This window comes from Carcharhinus amblyrhynchos, chromosome 1, assembly GCF_965287045.1.
Source record: "Carcharhinus amblyrhynchos chromosome 1, sCarAmb.v2.hapA, whole genome shotgun sequence".
NCBI lineage: Eukaryota > Metazoa > Chordata > Chondrichthyes > Carcharhiniformes > Carcharhinidae > Carcharhinus > Carcharhinus amblyrhynchos.
In genome coordinates, this window is record NC_137324.1 from 120357280 (window position 1) to 120385059 (window position 27780).

At 41.3% G+C, this 27780-nt stretch overlaps 1 protein-coding gene across 4 annotated transcripts in view; it reads right to left on the reverse strand.

Moving 5' to 3' along the window:
- Positions 1–216: 216 nt before the first annotated feature.
- The window catches only part of larp7 (La ribonucleoprotein 7, transcriptional regulator), a 43963-nt gene continuing 16399 nt past the window's right edge, over positions 217–27780 (reverse strand). For all 4 annotated transcript variants that reach the window (XM_080191765.1, XM_080191772.1, XM_080191787.1 and 1 more), the window contains 7 exons: positions 27338–27688; positions 27063–27201; positions 18507–18661; positions 10228–10352; positions 7735–7894; positions 816–907; positions 217–661 (listed from right to left, as the gene is read on the reverse strand). In XM_080191765.1, coding sequence (XP_080047891.1) covers positions 581–661; positions 816–907; positions 7735–7894; positions 10228–10352; positions 18507–18661; positions 27063–27201; positions 27338–27688 — 1103 coding nt within the window. In that variant the 3' untranslated portion in view covers positions 217–580. The remainder of the gene's footprint in view (positions 662–815; positions 908–7734; positions 7895–10227; positions 10353–18506; positions 18662–27062; positions 27202–27337; positions 27689–27780) is intronic.

The following is a 27780-nucleotide window of genomic DNA, read 5'->3' on the forward strand; positions in this document are numbered from 1 at the left end:
CAATGCCTCGGGTGAGAGTGTTGACCTAACAGAGATCATGTAACTCAACACAGACTAGGACCCAATCATGACCTTATAAAACCTGTGAATATGTAAAAAAATTATATCTCTCCTTTTTTGTGGAATTTTCATACCTTAAGGCATATTGACAGGCTCAATCATTCATATCAGCCCTTCACAAATACTTGTGTAGATGTGACAAAATGCAAGAAGGCATTTTTGAAAAACAAAAGTTTGCAAAGTGTTTATTTTCAACAGTTTCACAATGCCAAATTTTGGGTCAGTGTTTAAAGGTGTACACTTAAAATGATTATCCAACCACATCTGCCATTTTGATGCATCTAAGCAGCTTTAGTACCAGAAAATAATTATGACTTCTAAATCTCATCAATGCGAATATACTGCAAATCCAAATTTACACAATTCATAGGAAGTTGAAATGCATTACCAGTGTGTTTAAGAGTGTGACTGTGAGAATCTCTGCAAACAGTGTCGATATTCAGTATAAAACTGTTAAAATTCTTCAAAGTATTTAAAAAATCCAGACATGGAAACAATACACTACATGGTGTGACTATCTTTAGTCTTCATCAGAGAAATGTATGTGCTTTCCCGCTTTGTGTGTCTTGGCCACGATTATCTTTTCAGCCTTGACAATCAACTGCAACACAAAGAGATTTTAGCAGCTTCTTTTTTTCAGTTCAGTTAATGAGGAAAAATATGACTTAAAACAAAAACATCACAATTATTGGGCTGAGCATTTTATTTTGAAAGCACTTAATATACTCAAAAGGACAATGTTTTTTGTCAACTACCTTCTCCATGCCCCGCTTTTTGTCCCGGGGTCGGTTTAATTTTGCTTGTCTATCCACTAAAATCTTCTGCCAATAGCGTTGTTCACTGTCACCTGTTGACAAAATAAAAACAAAAGCAAGGATTCATTTATTAAACGAATTTTGATGAAAGATCATCAACCTGAATCTCTCTCTCTGCATAGCTACTCATTGACTTGCTGACTGTTTCCAGTATCCTTTGTCTTGCGGGACAATTTCTACATTTCTTTTAACTGAAGATCTTAGCCTTTATTGGCTTGTATTCTGTAGCCCACTCAAAAAACCATTTAACTTGACAGACCCAGATAGCGATAGTTTGTAGGTGACAAGAGAACAAAATTACAGTTTCTTCTCATCCAGTGGGTGGCATGGTGGCTAGCACTGCTGCCTCACAGTGCCAGGTTCAATTCTATTATTCAGGTTATTTATTAACATATCCCAGGTTCAATTCTGGCCTTAGGTCACTGTTGGTGTGGAGTTTGCACATTCTCCCTATGTCTGCATGGGTTTCCTCTGGGTGTTCCAGTTTCCTCCCACAGTCCAAAGATGTATGGGTTAGGTTGATTAGCCATGCTAAATTGCCCCTTACGTCAGGGGGATTAGCAGGTAAAAATGAGGGGCTGCAGGAATAGGGTCTGGCTGGAGATAGTGACCAGTACAGACTCAATGGGATGAATGGCCTCCTTTTGTGCTGTAGGGATTCTATGATTAAGTCCTTACTCAGTGGCTATCTACACAGTCATTCTTACTGCATCAGGGGTTCAGTGAACGCAAGTATTAGAACCATGACTCATTTTCCACTCAGAATTCTCTTGGGTACCAGCACTATTTGTAGTGTCCATGGATTGTCTGAGAAAACTAATGTGATGTAGCCCAGTGTTTGTTACACTACTTACTGCCTTAAACAGCTACTCCATTTTAAGTTTTGATTGTATGTTTTACAACATGGTTATTTATTAACATATCTCAGCAACTTTGCGAAGCATCAATTTTTCAGTATAGGGAAGCCTGTGTGCATTATTTTGGTTTCTCCGCCTCCGAAATAAGATGGTGCCTCTGAAAAGGGCATGAGGGTGAATCCAAACTGAGTACTTTGCGCTTACAGACACAGATTTTGTTCCTTGGATTTAGATTCGTCAGAGGGCTAGATATAGGATCAGATTCAACTATTTAAAATGGCTGAAGGGCATCAATAACCTCCAAGTGGATCAAATTGAAAAAGCAAGAATAAAAGCATATTACTGCAGATGCTGGAATCTGAAACAAAAACAGAAAATGCTGGAAAATCTCAGCAGGTCTGACAGTATCAGTGGAGAGAAAACAGATCTAATGTAACGAGTCTGAACTCAAAATGTCAGCTCTGTTCTCTCTTCAGATTTTCCAGCATTTTCTGTTTTTGTGTTGAAAAGGCAAAGAGTCAGGCTTGAAACTTTACTTTCCTCATCAATCTATGGACTAGCAAAATGAAGGGAAAGAGGATCGCAAAAAAAAAAATCCCTGTTGATATCTAAACTACTACTGGAGTTTGCCTGACTGCCTTTGGGAACATCTGCAACAAAATGACTGCAGTGATTTAAGAGGGCAGCTCATTATTTTAAGGGCAACTAGAGATGGGGAAAAATGTTGGCCTTGCCATGTAGCAACATTTATGTTCTGTGCATGAATAAAAAAACTAGACAGGTATCCAACTCAGTTATTTCAACAGATTGTAGTTATATGATATTCTTTGCAATAAAATATCTCAAAGTAGAATGACTCTTACACAAGAAAATGCACAACATAATCTGCACCAGTAATATCCCACAGCAACAAACAGGTTCCAATTCTTCAGCAATATATTGCCCCTGTGACATTATGCTTAAGCATGGAGCCATCTTAATGTATGTACAGATGACATTTGCTTTTACCTCTGCGAGTGTCACACAAGAATCCCCTACTATCTGTTCAAGGCCTTCTGGCATAAAGTGATGGATCAGCCTGTATATCCTGCAGCAGGAAATTGGATAAATGCAGCAATCCCATTTGCCTTGATACGATATTTTTGGAACTGAGTTCCCAATTGCACCACTCTTCCCAGATGTACATTCAACCGCAACCTCACAGACTATAACCCAGGAATTGCAGTTGAAACTGAGTTTTAGCTCCCATATCTTCACCAAAATTGCACACTTCCACACATATTTCATCTGTCTCTCCACAGCCCCTATCGTCACTGAAACACTAACCCATCATAGAAGCTTACAGTGCAGGAGGCGGCCATTCAGCCCATCGAGTCTGTACCGACCACAATCTGACACAGGCCCTATCCCCATAACCTCATGCACTTACCCTAGCTAGTCCCCTTGACGTTAAGGGGCAATTTAGAATGGCCAATCCACCTAACTCTCACATCTTTGGACTGTGGGAGGAAACCGGAGCACCTGGAGGAAACCCATGCAGACTCAGGGAGAACGTGCAAAGTCCACAGTCACCCAAGCTGGGACTCAAACCCGGGTCCCTAGCGCTGTGAGGCAGCAGTGCTGCCCTTTGTTCTTTGAATCGACTTTCTTGCCTTTCAAATTTCACCGGCAATCTCCAAAACTCTTACAAGTGCAACTTTTTACGAATCTATTAACCAGATCTTTGACACTGTTTCCTTGGCATGCTATCATACCAAAATTAATAACTCTGCTTTCATATTGCTTGATGATCTTGTCCCTGCTACCTCTGGACTCTCCTCCAGTGCCATTATCTCTGCCTGCTGGCTGAATTCTAGTCAACAGAGCATTCAATTGCCCACTATCAACTTCCAGGGGTTTACCATTGATCAGAAATAATATTTATATGGCTAGTCTAGTTCTATGGCTACAAGAGAAGGTCAGAGGCTAGGATTCCTGCAGCAAATAACTCCCCTCCTGAATTCCCAAAGCCTGTCCATAATCCAAAAGGCACAAATCAGAACTGTGATGAAATAGTTTCCTCTTGTCTGGAGTAATGCAGCATCAGCAACATTCAAAAAACAAAACACCATCCCAAACAAAGTACCCCACACTTGATGGCACCCTATCCACCACCTTAAACATTCAATCTCTCCACTGCTGCACAGTGGCAGCAGTGTACCATCTAGACAGAGTCGGTGCAGACTCAGTGAGCTGAATGGCCTCTTCTGCACTGTAGAGATTCTATACAAGATACACTGTAGCAACTCACCAACACTCTTTTGACAGCATGTTCCAAATCCATAACTGCTACCATCTAGAAAGACAAGGGCAGCACACGCACAGGAACACGACAACCTGGAAGTTCCCCTCCATGCCACAGACCATCCTGACTTGGAAATACATCACATTCCTTCACCATTGCTGGGGTTAAAATCCTAGAACTCCTTCCCTTAGAGTACTGTGGATGCATCTACATCACATGGATTGCAGCAGTTTAAGAAAATAGCTCACCAACTGCTGCTCCAGGCCAATTAGGGATGTTATAAATGCTGGCCCAGCCAGTGATGCCAACATTCCATGAACAAATTTTAAAAATAACTTGTCAGGACCATATCTTGGATGAACTGGGCTCCGTAACTTCAGCAAATGATAATTAGAACTTAAATGATTTTAGTTTCTTCTGTAAACCTTCTTTGATTGAACAAGCATGCTGTGTAGAACAGTGGAAAGCAGTCACTGAAATGCTGCCTCTCCCTCGGAGGCACCTGGCACAAATAAATTTGAGTAAGAAGTCTCACAACACCAGGTTATAGTCCAACAGGTTTATTTGGTAGCAAATGCCACTAGCTTTCGGGGCATTTCCCCTTCATCAACTGAGTGGGGAGTTCTGATCACAAACATTAGAATGCAACCTAATCAGTACTCAGTAAACTGTGTGTACCTTTATATGCTCTGTTTGTGATCAGAACTCCCCACTCACCTGATGAAGGGGAAAAGCCCCGAAAGTTAGTGACGTTTGCTACCAAATAAACCTGTTGGATTTTAACCTGATGTTGTGAGACTTCTTACGGTGTCACCCCAGTCCAACACCAGTGTCTCCACATCACAAATGAATCTCGTACAGGATTTGGGACGGTAAGAGGACTTTGGTAAGTTCCACCAAACAACATTTTTGCCCACGCAAGTTTAATGTGTCCTGTTCGTTGATATCAACAACTTATATCTATATAGCACTTCAACATAACAAAACATCCCATAGCACTCCACAGGGGCAAATAAAACAAAATATGACACTGAACCACATAAGATATTTGCAAAATACTGTGAATGCTGGAACACAAAGTAGAACAAGGAGTAGGCCATTCGACCCTTCAAACCTGTTCTGCAATTCATTTTGATCATGACTGGTCATTGAATTAAATATCCTGATTCTGCCCTTCCTCCCATACCTTTGATCCCTTTAGCCCCAAGAACTATATCAAATTTCTTCTTGGAATCAGACAACATTTTGGTATCAACTATATTTGGTGGTAATGAGTTCCACACATTCACCACCAAATGGTGGAAAATCTCAGCAGGTCTAACAGCATCCCACAGTCTCGAAACATTGGCTCTATTCTCTCTCCATAGTTACTGTCAGACCTACTGAGATTTTCCAGCATTTACTGTTTGTGTGTAAGAAGATATTTCATCAGATAACTGAAAACTTGGTCATAGGGAAAGGTTTTATGGAGCATCTTAAAAGAAAAGTTAGATAGAAATTTAGAGTGGGAATTTCAAACCATACACACTCACGAAGGTGGAAACTTTCACGCATCTGACAAGAATGCTGACCATGAGCCAGTCGGAGTTGAGGGGGTTGAACTATGAGGAGAGGCTGAATAAACTAGGCTTGTACTCGTTAGAGTTTAGAAGAATGAGGGGAGATCTCATTGAGACATATAAGATGATGAATGGGATGGATAGGATAGAGGGAGAGACTCTTCCCGCTCAGAAAGGACAGTAGGACTAGAGGGCACAGCCTCAGGATAAAGGGGGGGCGGCTTAGAACGGAGTTGAGGAGGAACTTCTTCACTCAAAGGGTGGTGAATCTCTGGAACTCTCTGCCCGTTGAAGTGGTGGAGGCTGCCTCGCTAAATATTTTTAAGACACGGGTTGATGGGTTTTTGATAAGAGAGGGGATTAAGGGTTATGGGGAGAGGGCGGGAATGTGGAACTGAGCCACGACAGATCAGCCATGATCTTATTGAATGGCAGGGCAGGCTCGAGGGGCTAGATGGCCTACTCCTCCTATTTCTTATGTTCTTATGTTGCTGTTGAACCCCAAAAGGGGAACAGATGACAAGGGAACTATCCCCATCAGCCTGAACCTTAAAACCTAACCCTAATAAGGCCTGGGCAACTGAAGGCATGGCTGCCAATATTGGAGAGATTAAAATACATGATGGTCAAGGAGGTCCAAATTAGATCACGGAGATCATGGAGGGTTATGAGGCTAGAGGTGATTAGCGAGACAGGGAGGAGCAAAGATCTCAAGGGATTTGAAAACAAGGTTGAGAATTTCAAAATCAAGGTGTTACCTGACTAGAGGCCATTGTAGGTTGGTATCCCACATTCTACTTCACATAAAAATCAGGCAACTTGCTACCCATGTCCTAACTTGCACCAAGTCCTTTTCACCAATCACATCTCTGCTGTCTGACCTCCAATGGTTCCTGCTCAAGCGATATCTTGATTTTATAACTCTCATCCTTGTTTTCAAAACCCTTCATATCTTTGCTCCTTCCATCTCTGTAATTATGCCTTTGTCATTTCTAGATTTCACTATTACAATGCATTTTTGCTGGGTCCCCCACATTGTAGTTTCCATATCCAATGTGAGGTTATCCAAAAATCTGCTGCCCAAGTTCTAACTCAAATCAAGTTAAAAAAAGTGAAGTTTATTTATTAGTCACAAGTAAGGCTTACATTAACACTGCAATGATGTTACTGTGAAATTCCCCTAGTCGCCACAGTCCTGAGCTTGTTCAGGTCAATGCACCTAACCAACATGTCTTTCTGAATGAACTAGAGCTTTAACATTGGATGAGTTGAGACAGGAACTAAATTGAATGATGTATGGCAGGTGGAATGAGGCGGCCTTAGTGATAGTGCAATTATGTGTGGCCAAAGGCTCATCTCAAGGTCAGGTAATGACACAAAGTCGTGAACAGTCTGGTTTAGTCTCAGTCAGATGCCAGGGAGGTGAGGTGACACAGCTAGGGAACAAGAGTTTAGAATAGAGACTGAAAACAATGGTTCACATGGCAGTAATTATTAGAAATGTTCAACATCAAAATAATTTTCTCCTTAATTTCACTAAGGGAACTGGGCTTGGGTTAGGGTGCAGAACCCATGAACAAAATTCTCTGCTGTTAAATGGACATAGGTCCATGCAAATACAAGAAAAATGTTTCAAAAGCATTTGTCAGTGGTCATTTTCCTGATGCTTATAAATGTCGCTACCTTTCTAGCCAAACAGCATATTAAGAAGTCAAGGTGAGTGTTGCTGTCTGCAAACTTTATTGAGACAAATGCTAGAGGTTACATGAAATGCCTCTCTCCAACTGCATATATTGCTTTGCACATCGCTCTGCAGAGATGCATTCAGCACCATCCCACAACAGGGAGTTGAGATATGCATTTCACCATTGCTGGTGTTCAAACCACCTTCTTCACAGCAGCCCCCTTTCTCCTCTCCCCATCACCCACTCTCCCATGTTCCCCCAACAGACAATGCGTTCCACTCTTACATTTTTTTTAATACTACATCAGACAGTAAAAAATCTCAGAAATTCTTTGAAAAAGACCAGATTATAATTTAATACAGTGTAGAGTGCATTGGAGAATAACCCCCAACTTCTGACAATAAAATGGACTTTTCTTGCATGCAGCTAAATATTTGTGAGGGAAATGAGATCCGAAAATTTATGAGCACGGACCTGTGAGAAGTTCAAGCTTCCAGTTGTATTTGCTCTGTATCTCCCGTTGTGCCCTCATCACAGTTTGGGCATCTGCAGGGGTTTTAAACCGCGCGTGTCCCTCGGTATCTCCTTCAAGCAGGTCCACATACAAAACCTCAGCCGTTGCCATCAAAGCATCCTTCACAGAAAAAGTAAAGTTAATTAGACAGGAGCATTCAAAATGTTTGAAATATGAAACATGGTGTTATGGAATGACAGTGCTTGTCATCAGGTTATATAGCAGCGTCTAAAAGAGGCTTTTGGCACTTTAGATCATGAGCTCAGAGTCTGGTTAACACACAGCTACCGCTGCCCCCTTGATATTAGCTAATTTACCTCAGACGAGAATCAAGCCCAGTAACTTTCTTTGTCTGCACTGCCGCTAGGGACTGTACATGGTTAAAGAGTGACTGGAGAAGTTACTGTGGTGGACTTGCACTAGATCACTCAAATGATTCTTCCTTGAGTTGGTGGGCTAAACGATCATCTGGCTTTCACCAAGGACACTCAAACTGATATCCTATTGGAGGGGGTAATGGGACGATATCCAGCAGCAAGAGTCATTCGTAGCAGTGTTTTTTGTAGCTCTGTCATTCATTCTGTGGAACTCTTTGCCGCAGAAGGCTGTGGAGGTCAGATCAGAGTGCCTTTAAGACAGAGGTAGATTGGTTCCTGATTGATAAGGGGCTCAGAACTTATGGGAAAAGGCAGCAAAATGAGGATGAGAAAAATATCAGCCATGATTGAATAGCGGAATAGACTTGATGGGCCAAGTGGCCTAATTCTGTGTCTTATGGAGTTATCTTATGGTCTTATGATAGCTGACTTCGCCCTCCTAGCATAGAGACCTTGAAAGTCAATGGCAGCAATCTTATTTCTGCCTGATTGGGATCAACCAACTTTAACTTTGTGGTCTATGCCCAGTTATATGCCAAACAGTTGTTCCTGTGAACCTCGACAGGGACTGGCAGGTTATCCAACTGCAGAAAGCATCACACCCCAGTTAATAAGAACATAAGAACATAAGAAATAGGAGCAGGAGTAGGCCATCTAGCCCTTCGAGCCTGCCCCGCCATTCAATAAGATCATGGCTGATCTGTTGTGGCTCAGTTCCACTTTCCCGCCCTCTCCCCATAACCCTTAATCCCCTCTCTTATCAAGAACCCATCAACCCGCTTCTTAAAAATATTTAGCGAGGCAGCCTCCACCACTTCAACGGGCAGAGAATTCCAGAGATTCACCACCCTTTGAGTGAAGAAGTTCCTCCTCAACTCCGTTCTAAACCGCCTCCCCTTTATCTTGAGGCTGTGCCCCCTAGTCCTACTGTCTTTTTTGAGCGGGAAGAGTCTCTCCACCTCTATCCTATCCATCCCATTCATCATCTTATACGTCTCAATGAGATCTCCCCTCATTCTTCTAAACTCTAACGAGTACAAGCCCAGTTTATTCAGCCTCTCCTCATTGCTCAATCCCCTCAACTCCGGTATCAGCCTAGTAAACCTCCTCTGCACTCCCTCCAGGGCCAAAATATCCTTGCGCAGGTGCGGCGCCCAAAACTGCACACAGTACTCCAGCTGCGGCCTCACCAATGCCCTATACAGCTGCAGCAAGACCTCCCTACTTTTATATTCAATCCCCCTCGCTATGAAGGCCAGCATCCCATTCGCCTTCCTGACCACCTGCTGCACCTGCAAGCTGGGTTTTTGCGACTCATGCACAAGGACCCCGAGGTCCCTCTGCACCGTCGCCTGCTGCAGTTTTTCACCACGTAAGTAATAGTCCTTCCTACCATTCTTCCTACCAAAGTGGACCACCTCACACTGTATTTATACATGTAAACTGTCAGTACAAGTCATTGGGTGGTAATCAGAACAAAAACACTGATAAATTTTTCAGGCCTATTTTAAAACCACTCCTGTGTTCCTTGCTGAGGTTGTCCGACTCAGCAAAGAATGGGGATCAAACCATACCAGTGTATAAAGTTCAGTAGGCCAAGCATTGTATTTACAAAGAGTTGCTGGGATAAAAATTAAATTAAAAAGCTATTTTAAAATATTAAGTAAAAACTGTTTGACTTGCAAGAAAAACTTTGGATTTAGACTATAGGTTTCTAAAGAAGGTTGATCATATCGGCCAGTTAGCCATTACAGTTAGTAAATGCTTTTTTGACCATCAGCCTGATTAACAAGGCTCTCATTCAGGCTTTTTGGAGGGACAAAATATAACAAGAGGGCATTTTGTAAATGAGACATGGGTGGGTGGGGGAGTTTTTTTAAAACATATAATTTTACTGTAATGGAAAGAAATTATATTTTTGAAGCCTACATTAACTCTGAATCAAGGTGAAATACCCATTTGTCCGGGGGAAAAGAAGATTATATCCTAATAAAACCATTCGGAAACATACAAAGTGTTACAGTATAACCTCGAGAACCAATCTGATGAAAAACTAGCTCGAGGGCACACATTTACCTTGATTCGTTTCCTGCCCAGCAGGGGTTCAGTACTGGTGATCTTCACAATGACTCCACTCACAAACTGGGGCCCCAGGGTGTTAACCTTCAAAGAAGGCTGAGCTCCTTCATCGTTAACCTTTGCTTTAGTACAAGAGAACAATACAGTCTGCATCAATGGCTTTGAAATTCAAGATATATTACACTAACACATTCATTCAAGGAAATCTAGCATTCCACCCCCATCCCCACAGCCCAAACACAATTCCAAAGCCTTTTGTTTCTCAAAACTATTTGCATACTAATTGACTTCCATCTTGCAGTTGATTTTCCCTTAAGAGAATGTAAATTCCAAATCTTCAATAATGCTCCATAATGCTCAACTGATTTGACCAGTGAGTATAGCAGAGGCTTACAAAAATCTTACAAAACCAGATGTATTTGATCTCATATTGGCAAGAGTGGGAGTGTTGCAACTTGTGTCAGCATCCCAGAATTTTCTGGAGGGATTGGGGCAATAGCCAGTTAGCTAGTTCTAATCTCCATCTACAAATCGTTCTTTAAAAATGTCTATGATTAGCAGGGTGAGTGGTTAAAGTCTAAATTGCACAGACCCAAGTGTGTGGTGGAGACAGATTAAATTGAAAATTCAAAATGGAATTAGACTCTCATCTGAAAATCAAGAAGATGCAGGGTTACAGGAGATTGCAGGGGTAAGGCACCAAGTGAATTGCTCATTTGAAGAGCTGACATAGGTGCAATGGGTTGAGTGGCCTCATCTGGTGACAATGATGCACATGCATGAGGGTATTATACACAAGACAAGGTCAGATTTATGCTTGCCTATTGTGCCTTCTGCCTAATTAATTGGACAATGTTCAAAGCTACCAGAATCAGCGCTCACGAATGAATAGTGACCAGGTACCTCAGGGCAATGGTCATTTGCAGAGCCAAAGAGCACTGATGAATTGTTGATACCAGCTAGGTTTCACATATTGGGCAGTACAGTGGCACAGTGGTTAGCACTGCTGCCACAGTGCCAGGGACCAAGTTTTGATTCCTGGCTTGGGCACTGTCTGCACACCTTCCCAGTGTCTGCGTGGGTTTCATCCAGGTGCTCCGGTTTCCTCCACAGTCTGAAAGATGTACTGGTTAGGTATATTGGCCATGGTAAAATTCTCCCTCAGCATACCCGAACGGGTGCTAGAGAGTAGTGACTGGGGGATTTTCACAATAACTTCATCACAGTGTTAATGTAGCATACTTGTGACAATAAAGAACTTAAACGTAAACTTAAAATATGGTAAAATACCCTAGAACAACATATAGCTAGCTATCATGTTATTAAGGCAGATGACCAAAAGCTTGGTCAAAGAAAAATGTTATAAGAGGTATCATAACAGGTGAAAATGAGGTAGAAAGACGGAGAGGTTTTGGGAGGGAATCTTATACCTTAAGGCTTTGTCAGCTGAAGACATAGCCAATGTTGGAAATTAAGATCAAGATACTTAGAAGGTTAGAATTAGACATGTGCAGATATCTAAGTGTGTTATGGGGCTGGAGGCGATTCTAGAGATAGGAAGTTAGCAGCTACATATGATGTGGAGATGCCAGCGCTAGATTAGGTGGGCGCAGTAAGAAGCCTCCCAAAATCAAGTTAAGGTCCAACAGGTTTATTTGGAATCACGAGCTTTTGGAGTACTGCTCCTTCATCAGGTGAATCATCTATATAAGGAGTGAAAATTAGCACATCAAATTTACCCAACTGCATAGCTGCTCAGGGCACCCTGGACTCCAGCAGCAGTGCTACAAGGCAAATAGCAACAACAACAACACAGAATCATTGAATCCCTACAGTGCAGAAGGAGGCCAGTCAGTCCAAAGAACCAGGTCTGGCGAAGGGTCATCCAGACTCAAAACGTTGGCTCTATTCTCTCCACAGATGCAGTTAGACCTGCTGAGATTTTCCAGCATCTTCTGTTTTTTTTCTACCAACCACTTCCCAGCCAAACTTTTGGTCTCCCAGAATCTGGCTTTCAGGCAATTTTCTCTCCTTTTGTCTGCCATCAATAGATGTGACTTCAGTCACCTAGATGTCACATTCTACAACTTCCTCAAAAACTGCCTCTTTGGCCAAGTCTGTGCTCACACTTGCTAATATCTCTTTCTTTAGCTTGTCAGTTGTTTCTAGTAACACCATGGTTAAGTTCCTTGGAATACTTTTTCTTTGATTAACTCATTATATAAACATGAACTGTTAGAACATAGAACACTACAGTACAAACAGGCCCTTCGGCCCACAAGTTGCACCGATCATATCTCTACCTACCAGGTCTATCTATAACCCTCAATCCCATTAAATCCCATGTACTCATCCAGAAGTCTCTTAAAAGACCCCAACGAGTTCGCCTCCACCACCACCACCAACGGCAGCCGATTCCACTCACTCACCACCCTCAGTGAAAAACTTACTCCTGTTGTTGACTAGTCCAGAACTCTTTCCACATTTACCAAGTTTGTCACTGAAGTTTTAAATTGGTGTGTTAAGATATATTTTCCACATAAGTTAGACAACTTGTCGCCAATAATAAATACAGCTAACATTTTAATTAAAATGCATTCCTTTCTGAGAGTACAAAGCCAATGGTCAGGGTGGACAGGGCAAGCCCAGAATCCATGTCCTTGCTTGCTCCAAAAACCAATTCAAATTGAATCCAATTCATGGTCCCCACAAGACAGACGTACTAGATCCAAGCTGATATGTAAAGGCATTGCAATGGATATTGGGCTTATTTTAACACTTGATTTTAGTTGACACACAGCACTGAAAATACTTGGACGCACTTGCCACTCTGTAACCTAGCCATTGTATATATAAAGTGCAGAATATGATGATATATTCCAATCTCGTGCTTCTGCTAACATGAATATCTAAACAAATTACATTCTGTTGTGTAGAACACAACAGTGCATTCAACTTCATCTGATACATTCTTATCAAATCTTGATGTGTAAATGAAACAGTGAGTATGTTCAGGCTGGATCAAGATAACTGTGTCTGAGATAAATCAATCGGAATTAATTTAATCTACTAAAAGAGACTAGTTTAAACAATTTATGTTAAGTAGGTTTTAGATTTCCTATCATTCCTTTCTTAATGTATTCGTCAAGTTCCAGACACAGTTCGCAGCAAGATTGCAGAGCAGGATAAATGAAGCACTGCAACTTTCCAACAAAAAATTAAAAACATCTAAGCATCAAAAGCCATTGTTCTATTCATTTTATGGGGATGTTACTTCATTCCTATTGACTTTTCAGTTGGAACAGTACAAAACGGGGCAAATAAATGGTTAAATTTTAAATAACAGCTTCTTCAATTAAAGCAGTTAATATTGTCATGCTTTCAAAAATTTAGTGAGTACACATGTAAACATTTGTATTGTAGTTATTTGCCTGGATAATATTAGTAAAGATCAAATTGGGGTTGGAGAGACGATGGTATTTTCCTTTGAGCAAGGAACAAGAGAAAAGAAAGCACATTCCCTCCTGCAGCTTATTAATTATCAAATTTTGTTTACACAATACTTCCTCAAAGGAATCAAAAAGGTTCACGTTGATAATCATAATTGCACAAGGTATAAAAGTTGAATTAAATTTGAACTAAAAAATTCACTATTTGTTCTGTGGACACAGAGGTACAATATGAAAGATACAGAATGCCGTCAGTATTGCTTCTGGCCTTTTGGCAAAGATCAAGCATCAGAACAACCTAAGATGGGGCGTAACGCCTTATAAGAACATAAGAAATAGGAGCAGGAGTAGGCCATCTAGCCCTTCAAGCCTGTCCCGCCATTCAATAAGATCATGGCTGATCTGTCGTGGCTCAGTTCCACATTCCCGCCCTCTCCCCATAACCCTTAATCCCCTTGCCTATCAAAAACCTGTCAACCCGCGTCTTAAAAATATTTAGCGAGGCAGCCTCCACCACCTCAACAGGCAGAGAATTCCAGAGATTCACCACCCTTTGAGTGAAGAAGTTCCTCCTCAACTCCGTTCTAAACCGGCCCCCCTTTATCCTGAGGCTGTGCCCTCTCGTCCCACTGTCCTTTCTGAGCGGGAAGAGCCTCTCCACCTCTATCCTATCCATCCCATTCAACATCTTATACGTCTCAATGAGATCTCCCCTCATTCTTCTAAACTCTAACGAGTACAAGCCTAGTTTATTCAGCCTCTCCTCATAGCTCAATCCCCTCAACTCCGGTATCAGCCTAGTAAACCTCCTCTGCACTCCCTCCAGGGCCAAAATATCCTTGCGCAGGTGCGGCGCCCAAAACTGCACACAGTACTCCAGCTGCGGCCTCACCAATGCCCTATACAGCTGCAGCAAGACCTCCCTACTTTTATATTCAATCCCCCTCGCTATGAAGGCCAGCATCCCATTCGCCTTCCTGACCACCTGCTGCACCTGCAGGCTGGGTTTTTGCAACTCATGCACAAGGACCCCGAGGTCCCTCTGCACCGTCGCATGCTGCAGTTTTTCGCCATGTAAGTAATAGTCCTTCCTACCAAAGTGGACAACCTCACATTTGCCAACATTCAATTCCATTTGCCAGTTCCTGGCCCATTCGCCCAGCCTATCTAGATCCTTCTGCAGACTCTCCACACCCTCCGCACAATTTGCCGTTCCACCAATCTTGGTGTCATCAGCAAATTTCGACACCATACACTCGGTTCCCTCCTCCAGATCATCTATATAAATGGTGAATAGCTGAGGCCCCAGCACCGACCCCTGGGGCACTCCACTAGTCACCCACCGCCAATTCGAATAGCACCCATTGACCCCCACTCTCTGCCTCCTATTTGACAGCCAGTCCTCTATCCACGCTAACACCCTACCCCCAACTCCATGCCCCCTGACCTTCTGCAATAACCTCTTGTGAGGCACCTTGTCGAACGCCTTCTGAAAATCAAGAAAGACCACATCCACCGGCTTTCCTCTATCCACCGCCCTAGACACATCCTCATAGAACTCCAATAAATTTGTCAGACACGACTTCCCCTTAACGAAACCGTGCTGCGTCTGCTCTACCAAACAATTCTCCTCAAGATGCCTCGCTATTTTCTCCTTGATCACGGATTCTAACATTTTTCCTACAACAGACGTTAAACTAACTGGCCTATAATTCCCTGCCTTTTGCCTGCCACCCTTCTTAAACAACGGCGTAACATTAGCCGTTTTCCAATCTTCCGGCACTTCCCCAGAATCCAGCGACCTTTTTCAGCTTGAATCATGTTTTTGTCTCTCTCTCTCTCTCTCTCGAGGGGACCTTGAGTTTGGTTTTGGAGCAAGCAAGGAAAAGGATTTGGGTTTGTCTAAGCACTTGCTCTGTAACTTAATGGATTGAGTAACTTTTTAAAAAATAAGGCACAGAGTGCCGTCAGCACACTGGCCATTGTTCCAGGAGTCCAGCAATTCAGAAAGTCATTTGGCATGGATGATCTCACGGTTTTTTTGCAATCCAAGTAGGCTCCAATAAGGTTCACTGGAGAGGGATCAAAAACAAGATTTTCCCTTTCCTGAAACAGGCTGCCAAGAGGTCAAATACAACAATGTCAACTTCTGCCCAGTTAGCACAACACAGAACAGAAAATAACCCAAAAGACGTTCCATATTGCATCAATTGATAATGCATGATGCAGTGCCTTTACCCATGGTCTTGAACTTATTTAACTTTAAGGGTAAAAACATTCATCCTGAGCCATCACTGTAGAAATGTTGCAAGTAACAAGTAAAATCAGCATGAATGACAAATAAATCCATCCACTGATACTGATTAAAACAAAGACGTGCAATTAACGTTACTGCATTTCTGATCCATTGCTATGTACAAAGTTTGTGGTGATTGAACATAAACTTGAAGGATGGATTTACATTTCAGTTGTCAGTGTTTCACAACCAATGAAGTATTTTTGAAATAAAGGGAAAATATTGTGGACGCTGGAATCCAAAACAAGAACAAAAAATGCTGGAAAATCTCAGCAAGTCAAAAAAAAACAAAATTTAGACTGCAGAAGTTTAACTTGTGTGATGACTAATTCCAGCTAATTTAGAAGTTTGAGGATTGTGAAATAGGTGCCATTATCTCTCTAGACAGAGAGGGGTGTTAAGTGAGGTGTTAACTGGAATGGTGTTTGCGAAGCAATTTTACAGTTAATGGAAGAACTGAATATTGAACGCAATCTGTAGCGTGAACTTTGGAAATTGTCTGTTAGTATTTTGACATTTGCAACATTATATTCATACATTTGGGGAGAGCCTTTTCCAACAAAGGGAACAACATTATTCACTTCATGATGCCCATCTCCCACACACTTCCGTAACCTGAGCACATAATACACTTCAATGTATTTCCTAATAGTGTGTTGCTCTGTCAGTGATGCCCTGTTTCAGGAATGATGACAAAGGGCCCTTTCTGTCCTAAAATTAAATTATAATACTGCAGATGTGAAAATCTGAAATAAAACGGCAAATGCTGCAAACACCAGCTGATCTGACAACTCCCTTTCTGTCCCTGCAGGTGGGATGGATGTCAAATATCCCATGTAATTAATTGCAAAAGTACAAGGCAGTTCTGGTACCCTTTCTAACAATGTCAACTCCTGCCCAGTTAGCATAACATAGGCCAGAAAACCAGCATCACAAGATTAACTGACCAATTTTTTGTGTAGTGTCTTGTGTGCAAGTTACTGCTATGTTTTCTCATGTTACAACAGTCGCTGCATTTCAAAAATACTTGCTCTGACAAAGGGTCATCCCAACTCGAAATATTGGCTCTGTTCTCTTTCCACAGATGCTGTGGAGAGAGAATACCATGCGTGTGCCCAATTGTATGCTGGTAACAGGCATGGGTTGAGTGCTCCCTATGAATATAGTGGCCATGTGCAACAGGGTTCATGTGCTGTTATCACTTGTAGCAGGAGCAGAGAATGTTGTGAATTTCTATGCAGGACTGAGATATTTTTACAAGTCATGTTGGTCAGTGTTTCTTAACTCCAGTAATGTAAATGGATTGTAGGTTGCTGAGTGTTGTATCACCTCTTCTCATTTTTCCCCCTTCAGAGTTTCAGGCTGGAGGCTCCAGCAGTGGCATCATTGGATTTTTGTGCATGTAAAGACCAGTGCGCATGTGCGGACAAGCATTGGTGGCCATCTTGTGTGGCCATATTGCATTGCAGCATACACAGTATAAAGTTGAGCACCTAAATATTGACAATGCAAGCCTTCAATTTACACTGAAGATTATACACTGAAGATTATCGTAACATAGACTAACATTTTATTTGTCCAGAAGCTGACAGCAGTAGCTGCTTAGTTAAAAGACTATTTATCACAAGTAGATTTACATTAACACTGCAATGAAGTTACTGTGAAATTCCTCTACCCGCCACACTTCAGTGCCTATTCAGGTCAATGCACCTAACCAGCAGGTCTGTGGGAGGAAAGCGGAGTACCAGAGGAAGTCCACACAGACACAGGGAGAATGTGCAAACTCCACCCAAGCCTGGAATCAGACCCGGGTCCCTGGCACTGTGAGGCAGCAATGCTAACCACTGTGCCACCCATGCTTCACCATCGAAAGTGCTCTCTCCCTTAAGTAGAGCAGACAGAGCTATCTACTGAGATGGATCTCACAACAACCATGGCTGCTTACATAACAAAGTTGCATTATAAACACAGACAGATGCTCCCATTTAGTTAACACTTCCCTATATTTACTTGCGATTGGATTCAATTCATTATGGGTTTCTATTGTGAATGGTTTTTGCTTTCATGTCCTAATACTTATTGTTCAATATATAACATACTTTGTGCAGTTCACATGATATACTGCATAGGTGGTCACTTTATCAAGTGGGCTTTTATTTCTATTAAGTCCTGGGTTGGGAGAGGTGAAGTGCCCTTTACTTGGGCACCTAAGTGGCTCAACTGGCAATCAACCTGCTGCCAACTGTCTCGCCACTAGCAATATGACATGGCAATGGGAAGAATTGATGCACCATCCCAACACCTTCCTGCCTCCCAACCCATCCTTATCCTTGCATTATCTGTTCTCAAGATTTGTTTTCTCCCTCAGGGCGGGTGCACGCATGCACACACACAGCTAACATGACACTATGCTCCCATCTTTCAATTCAAGAATGTGGGGGAGTGGGGGTGGAATCACTACAGATTTATAAAATATGATTAAAGATTTTATAATGACATGTTTTTGATACAATATATTCACAGAAACCAACCTTTATTGTTTTCAAGTTCTTGTTTGCTTTTGTCAGTCACTTCCATAACCTCTCCGTCATTTTGCTGTTTGATTTGTAACATAGTTTTCTTTAAACTGGACATGCTGGACTTCTGCAACGTCAAGTACTCTTGCTTCAAATCCAGCCATTCTTTTCTGACAAAACAACAGCACAATTATATGGATACTTTACTTAGACTTAACAATGGATTTGCGCCACACTTTCACTATGAAATACTTCCCCTCACACATTTTCTGGTGAACTACCACAAACAGAATCCATAGAATCTCCATCTTGCACAAAGCCACCATTTGGTCCATAGGGTTTGCACTGGCTCTCCGAAAGAGCATCTTATCCAGACCCATCCCCTCTGCCTGTTCCCTTAATCCCGTGCATTTACCAAGGCTAATCCACTTAATCTCTACATCTTTTGATACTCAGGGACAATTCTGCATGGCCAATCCACCTAACTGTTCCACGGATAGCAGCAGTTATAGTTTCACACCCATCACCTTTCATTTTCATGGATAAATCTGAGTAAAATATGGTGGACTTTTTGACTGGGCAGATTCCAGCTGGTAGTTGGTGTCCATGGATCCAGATAGTGCAGAAAACCCTTAGTGGGGGGTCCCATCATTTCCCAAGTTCAAAATATTGAGGGGGAAAATAGGAAATGACAAAGTGAGTCAAGTTCTGAGCATTACTCTGCTAATTGGCAAAATCCACTGAAAAGTTTTAAATAACTAATGCTTCGAATAGGAAAATATATAAACTGATTTCCACTTTTTTTTAAAAAAGGTGTTTCTGACCAATTAACTTTAGCAATTTTGAAACAACATACTGTCGAAAACCTTTTCAAACTGGGTATTTGGCAATCAATCTGAACCATTTTTCTTTGCTTGGGATATTGCAAACTTTTAAAAAATTACTGTTGTTTTGCCTGGACTTGACACAACCCTTCACAGGTTAAGTTACACAGAACATTTGCCTATTGGAAGACTGCCCATGACACGGATATTTGGAAATTAATTTTGAAATATGCAAAAGCAAAGAAAATATCGCAAATAATAACAATTGTAATGTTTCAAAGCGTTATATCCAGATTAATATTAGTCTTCATTAATAGGAGCAGCACAGTGGCTAGCACTGCTGCCTCACAATGCCAGGGACCCAGGTTCGATTCCCAACATGGACCACTGTCTGTGCAGAGTCTGTATGTTCTCCCCATCTCTGCATGTTCTGGTTTCCTTCCACATTCTGAAAGACGTTCTGGTTAGGTGCATTGGCCATGCTAAATTCTCCCTCAGTGTTTCTGAACAGACGCCGGAGTATGGCGATTAGGGGACTTTCACAGTAACTTCATTGCAGTATTAGTGCAAGCCTCCTTGTGACACCAATAAATAAACTTTAAAAACTTTACTGTCACAACAGCATGAAACCCTTGCATTTATGAATACCACATCAGGAGTATGGGAAAGACACTAAGCCACAATGCTTGTTTGGAAAGCCAATGCAGATTTGATGGACCAAATGCACTCCTGCTGCGCCGTAAAGATTCTGTGATCAGAAAGACAGCTCAAGATACTTTGCTACATCACCAAGTTCAGTGGTTTCCATCATATTGGGAAACAAAGCAGTAATTTTCAGATATCATTCTATAAACCAGAAACAAGAACATTAATGAGTTAAAAATACAACCAGTGGGATTTGTTGAGTCAGAAATGTGGAACAGGCCACCAGGAGATCTCTTTGGCTTTCTTCGAATAGTGCAACAAAATCATTAATGCCCACTGGAGCATCACAACAGGTTAACAGGACATTGTTTCACTATCTTGGCAGAATACTGTACTTCTTAAGGGGAAACAGTGGCAGAATGGTAATATTGCTAGACTAGTAATCCAGGGACCCAGGCTAATGATCTGGGGATAAGGGTTCAAATTTCACTATAACAGCTGGTAGAACTTAAGCTCAATGAACAAACATGGAATATAAAACTAGCCTCAGTAATAGTGATCATGAAACCATGATCAATTGTTGTAAAAACCCATCTGGTTCACTAATGTCCTTTAGGGAAGGAAATCTGCCATTCTTACCTGGTCTGGCCCACGTGACTCCCGATCTACTTGCTTCTGAAATGGCCTAGTATCCATTCAGTTTAAGGGCAATTAGGGATGGGCAATGAATGCTGGCTTAGCTACAACAGTAAGGACTCTCACAATTTATATAGATAATCTGGAGGAGGGAACCGAGTGCAGGGTGTCGAAATTTGCTGATGACACCAAGATTGGGGGAAAGGCAAATTGTGCGGAGGGTGTGGAGAGTCTGCAGAAGGATCTAGATAGGCTGGGCGAATGGGCCAGGAAATGGCAAATGGAATTTAATGTTGGCAAGTGTGAGGTGGTCCACTTTGGTAGGAAGGACTATTACTTACGTGGCGAAAAACTGCAGCAGGCGACGGTGCAGAGGGACCTCAGGGTCCTTGTGCATGAGTCGCAAAAACCCAGCTTGCAGGTGCAGCAGGTGGTCAGGAAGGCGAATGGGATGCTGGCCTTCATAGCGAGGGGGATTGAATATAAAAGTAGGGAGGTCTTGCTGCAGCTGTATAGGGCATTGGTGAGGCCGCAGCTGGAGTACTGTGTGCAGTTTTGGGCGCCGCACCTGCGCAAGGATATTTTGGCCCTGGAGGGAGTGCAGAGGAGGTTTACTAGGCTGATACCGGAGTTGAGGGGATTGAGCTATGAGGAGAGGCTGAATAAACTAGGCTTGTACTCGTTAGAGTTTAGAAGAATGAGGGGAGATCTCATTGAGACGTATAAGATGATGAATGGGATGGATAGGATAGAGGTGGAGAGACTCTTCCCGCTCAAAAAAGACAGTAGGACTAGGGGGCACAGCCTCAAGATAAAGGGGAGGCGGTTTAGAACGGAGTTGAGGAGGAACTTCTTCACTCAAAGGGTGGTGAATCTCTGGAATTCTCTGCCCGTTGAAGTGGTGGAGGCTGCCTCGCTAAATATTTTTAAGAAGCGGGTTGATGGGTTCTTGATAAGAGAGGGGATTAAGGGTTATGGGGAGAGGGCGGGAAAGTGGAACTGAGCCACGACAGATCAGCCATGATCTTATTGAATGGCGGGGCAGGCTCGAAGGGCTAGATGGCCTACTCCTGCTCCTATTTCTTATGTTCTTATGTTCTTAACACCAGGTTAAAGTCCAACAGGTTTATTTTGATAGTTAATCTGGTGTTGTGAGACTTCTTACAGTGTTTACCCCAGTCCAACACCGGCATCTCTACATCATCAGCTACAACATCCAAATCTCATGAAAGAATACAAGGAATGAAAATGCAATTCAGATATTCCCTCAATGGGGCGCGAATCCAAATTCTTTAATCAAGAGACAAAAGTAATACCAAATGATGTAAGACAATAAAGTTTTCTTTACTTTCTTTTTAGATCATTTTCAGGATATGATTATTATTGGCAAAAACGTCATTTAGAGCCTATCCTTGGCTGTCAGTGATATAATAGTGGTGAGCCATCATCCTGAACTACTGCATTAGGTAGCACAAAAGCATTCAAAATTTTGACTGAGCAATGAAGAAACAGCAACACATAGTCCAAGCCAAGGTGGTAAATGATACTCTTTCCACACGTCCGCTGTTCTTGTCTTTCTGGTTAGTAGAAGTTATAAATATGCAAGTTGCTGCTGAAGAAGCTTTGTCAACTTGCTAGAGTGCATATTGTAGATAGACTGCACGCCCAATGTGTAACTCTGGTGGTGATCAGAGTGCACGTTTGAGGTAAAGAATGAATTGTCAAAGCATTCTAAATGTTTTGTCCGGGATGGCACTAACCTTTGAGTTTTGTTGCAGCTGTATCCACCCATGCAAGTAGAGGATATTTAATCAAACACTTAACATGCCTTATAGGTAATGTTGGCTTCCAGGGAGTCAAGAGGTGAAGCTTTTGCTGCAGAATACTTAGCCTAATTTTGCTACCTATACTGGTATGAAATTCTATTGCACTCCTACTAGCAAATAACAATTAAAAAACTTGGAAACACTGTCAGGTCTTGTTAGCATTACCCTTTGTTTTATAACTGATCAGAAATTCACAGGAAATATATTGCGATGTTTAACTAAACTTGAATTTACTTTGCGATATGAGCCACAACATAAAATTATTAGAAAACACTGAACATGATAGCCTAGCAATGGCCAATATCCATCCATTTTGAAAGAATCCATCACCTACCCCCAATTCACAATATCAGACAATTTTGCCACCTTCACCCGAGTGGTGTAAAACCTATAGGGTTAACAAAACTGAAATGCTTCAAGGCTCATTTTTCCATTGGCACAGACACAAGGGGCCATGTGGCCTCTTTCTGTGCCCTAAACCTTCTATGATTCTAACAGTCTAGGCTGATTTTCATCTAAGTAATTGCTTAATGTCTTCTTATAGCACCATTATTAATATTTACTAAAATTACAAAGCCAATGCTCAGAATGCACTAGGCAAAGCCAAGTCTATTTCTTGCTTGCTCTAAAAACCAAATTTAAATTCCGACTGAATGTAATTCATGTTGTCCAGAAGGGAAACAAGCAAGATCCAAGCTAACAAGATAAGGCATTGCACCCCATCTTGGGGCTTGATCTGTCATCACTTGATCTTAGCTTTTCGATAATGCAGCACAGTGACACAGTGGTTAACACTGTGCCTCACAGCGCGAGGGACCCAGGTTCGATTCCTAGCTTGGGTCACTGTGCAGATTCTGCATGTTCTCCTTTAAGTCAGCAAGGGTTTCCTCCGATTTCCTCCCACAATCAGAAAGGTGCCAATTGGCCATGCCAACTTCTCCCTCCAAAACAGGTGCTGGAGTGTGGCGACTAGGGGATTTTCATGAATATACTTTTAAACTACAGCTTGTTTCATCAGTACTGTGAAGTGCCCTTATTTTTGATATTCATCATTGACATATTGTTTGCATGTTTTTAATCCATCTATATGTCTTGAAACCAACAACTTAAAATTCCACATTGACTGTATATTACTTGCTCCTACCGAAGATTAGATGTTTTGTGAAACATTGAAAATTTGAAATGAACCTGCAAATTTTTGGTTTGAATTTTAACCCATGTTACGTAAATGATTTCTGTTGGAAAATGGATATGACCATTGACTTCCACACCCTTATGGATAAGAACTCTCCCAATGTAATCACCACTTCTGGGGGACTTGGGGGCGTGCGAATATGAACTCGGGGGGCAGAACAGAGTTTAGCTCAGCTTTGATGCTTCTGCAGTGAAATAGATTGTGTGTGTGGGAGGGGGGAGAGAAATTAAGAAAAAGTAAAAGAGCATCCTGGACCACCCACAATTTATGGCTTCCCTGATTGTTTTTGACATTCAAAAGTGCCCTTAAATTTGGTGCTTCTGTAACTTAGGTTACAATGTTCAACATCCTTATGTTTTACATTGCTAAAACTAACTCCCTCTATCAATTGCAGAAGAATCACATGGTTTAAGCAATATAAGTTCAAGGAGCCGATTCACAGGTCTTGCTCTTCCTCACTGGACTAAACATTCACTGAATGTAAAACCATATGCACATTGTTAAAATTCTCAAAAGCTACAACCTTACTCAATATTTTTAATTGAAATACATCACTAACTTGCATCACTTTTCTAGTTTCTGTGATAATTTTGATCAACGCTTCATTTCACAAATCATCAGGACACCAAAAACAGGTATCGTCCCAACTTACTTATTTTAAAAGTTGCTCAAAAGGTCTCTCCTCAGACATGTTTAAGGTTTGCATTTTAAAAAAAGATTACAATTGAATCTTCAAACTCAAAACAGCTCCTGCTTTCAATAATTAACTGCAAATGTTGAGAACAATATCCAACAGAGCCACATTGTCTAGAAAAAAATTTGTGTTAATACATCATTGTGGAGACTATCTTAATACCATTAAACAAAAGCAGATACTGCATTAAGAACAGTCAGCTTTCTGGTGATTGCCCCAAATGCTACCGTTTACAGCTTGTTAACATGCCGGCACCACCCACTGGGGCAAACAGGTTTAGATATATCACCTAAACAATAGAAATTCAAATGCCCACCCCCTTTAGAAAAGGTGCCTCATTAAAATCACTTTACCTGGAAGAAATATAAATATCAGCAAGTGAGAAGTGAAGAGTCATTTAGCTGCAACACAGAAGAAAAGACAGGAGCATAGAAACGAGGATGACTTTTGAGTGCAAGTATACAAGCTTTGGTTGTTTATAATTCTGATGCTTTACTTTTGTAACTTACACTGTAACTAAGCTGGTTTCCTCTCTAGAGTTGAAAAGAATATTTCCTATCGTGAATTACCTGTGAAATGTGTCCCCTGTTACGTCAACATTGAAGCCTTTCTGTGATAAACTTGAGTAAGTGCTTTTATGTTGAAGTGGTAGTGGATACTTCATTCTCTGCCACTCGTGACCTTTTTAAGATTTTTTTCATGAAAAAGGGCTACATTGGTATTTAAACTGGCATGTTTCTCAGGGAAAGGCTTTTATTTCTGCGAGTGCTCTGGCTGAAGTAATTCACTGCAACCTTTTGTAATGGGAATTAGTAAAGATTGCTAAAAGTGGTGCAAAGAAAATACAGGTGTTACATTGTGGAGAAACTTGTCTACTCTAATGCTTTTAACATGGAAACTGTTTCTGTAATTGCAAGGAAGTGCTTCTGTGTTAGGGGCACTAGAGCAGAGAGAAAAGCCAAGTTTTTAAAAGAATCTTAAGGATAGCAGCTACAGTGTACCACCACTGCGATCGTGCAATGCTGTTTTCTTTCATTGGTATTGCACTTCAGCAATGGTGATGTACTGTCCAGTACCATCATGGAAGCTGCTCTCAATCAACTTCTACCTAAAATCTGTTTTGATGCATGTGTTTGTAAGAAAGTGAACTGGAAATCGGGAGCAGAAGGCCTGCTTCCCCTGGATGCCCTGGAAACTTGCACTCGTGTGTCCCTGAGGCTCAACTTTCCTGCTGCCATACTGTTGCTAGTTACTCCAACAAGTGAAGCTTGCTGTCGAGTTTCATTAGTAAGTACTCACATGTTGGAATCTCTAGCTTACAGATTTAATATACAAATGTGTAAACAGTTGGTGCTGTTGCATGATTCTACACTCAACAATTTTCAATATTAAGTAAAAAGCTCCAATTTTGACTTTGTTGTTTCAGAGATCCTAGTATGCAAGCACTTGCTGTGTATGTTATAAATAAGTGCTTATCATATTGGGATTTCTGTTGCACAATTGTAGCCATCAATTGCCCATAAAGGATGAATGCACCTCAGGAAGTCTGGTATTCTGGTCCTCAATTAAACTGCACCACAAATTGGAAAATTTTTCTGGGACAATCGCAAGGTTATAAGATGCTTGAAGGAAAGATAATCCAAAACTGTTGCTTTATGGAGCCTCTAACATGTGAGTACTTGCCTTCTCAAGTTCAAGTAAGTGCTCTCATGTTGGGATTTCTACTGCACAGAAATGCAACCAATAAAATAAACAGAAACAAATCTTTAATTCGTTTTCCTAAACTTAATTTTGACATTCTTTTTGTTCCTTTTCAGTTTCATTATGGAAGCGTGAGACATTGCTGAGTCCTTGCACCAAGATGGCAATTGCAAATGGGAATAATGTGTGGTAAGAACTCCTAACATACATGCACTTCCTGTTAAATTGCTGAAGTAAGTGCTTTTATGTTGGGATTTCTCAACACACAACTTGCATCGTTAAGAAACGATACTTCAAGAATCATCTCTGCTGTGTTACTTCAAACAGACTTTCAACAATTCTTAGCATGCCATTGGACCACATTTTTGATATTTGCAGCCTTTCAAGTTTATGCTTCAGTTTACAACTTTTAAACCGATACATTGCCCTTTTCCATTGGAATTAATTGTGAAGTGGAGCCTCTAACACGTGAGAACTTGCTATCATTGAAGTAAGTGCTCGCTTGTTGGGATTTCTACTACTCAATAATACAGCTCTTCGAGAACGGATCAATTGCACCAGAGAATTATGTAGTTTTGAAGCACCAACATGGAAAACTTGCTGTTACCTTTTAAGTAAGTGCTTCATATTGGTGTTTTTAAATGTACAAACGAGCAAGAATTGGAATGTCCATAATTTAGAGGTGCAGTAAATGGGTATGTGGAAATTAAATGACATGATTTACTTGTAGAGAGTTGTTCCAATCTCCACAATAAAGAAATATTTGGCCTGGGAGGTGGCTAGACCTCACTTTTGCCAGTGTTTTCTGTTTGTTTCAAATGTCATATACCAGTTTTGAGAATCTAAATTTAGCTTCATAAGTGACCAATAAGGTCACTGGATTATTTAAAAAAGCCCAATTAATTCACTAATCAAACATCAAATGCATCATGGGAGGGACAATCTTTTCAGTAGCACCAATTTACCAGGGATTACTAATCCAGTGTGACATTACCACTGCACACCACCCTGCCCCCCGCAAAGGTCTTCCATCAGCAATATTCCACTTACTTAGATAGTACTCGCAGAGGAATGACTTCTTCTTCCACCTTGTGCCTATCCTTGTGTTTCTTCTTACGTTTTCTCTTGCTTTTTGAAAGGGACTCGTCTTTCTTATCTCCAGAACCACGCTCGTCTTCTGTTGAAACATCTTGAAAGTAAAATTTTTAAAATTAACCCTGCAATTAGTGCAGATACTGAAGATAAAGTGGAAATATGAAAAATCCTTGGAAGATATCAGTTAAATTGAGTTGACTTCTGGTAGTGTCTGGACACCAGTACAATACCTTTAATTTCTTTTTCACTATCTGTCCTCTCTTTCTCTCGGTCACTAATTCTTCTCACTTTTGCAGAGGACCCTTCTTCCAGTTTCCCAGGACTATTTCTCTTGCGCTTCCTCCGACTGATCTCTTCTGTTTTCTCTCTTTTCCCTTTTGATGATTTATTTCTGCACAGGTCTGGTACGTCAGTTTCTGAACAGTCAGATGTTACCCTACTCCCCTTTCCTTTTTCTAGGCTCTCTGTGCTTTTTGTGTGAGATTGTTCCATTGGCTCTGAAGTTGACGGATTACAGTTATCTGACTTTCGAGGTTTCTTTTTTTTCTTCTTTTTCTTCTCATCCACACATTTATTTGTATCTGAAATATTTATGTGCAAATTATTACACTGGATTTATTACAAGTATTCCAATAGCTTGTATTAACAAATCACCAAGTTACTAAAATAGTGT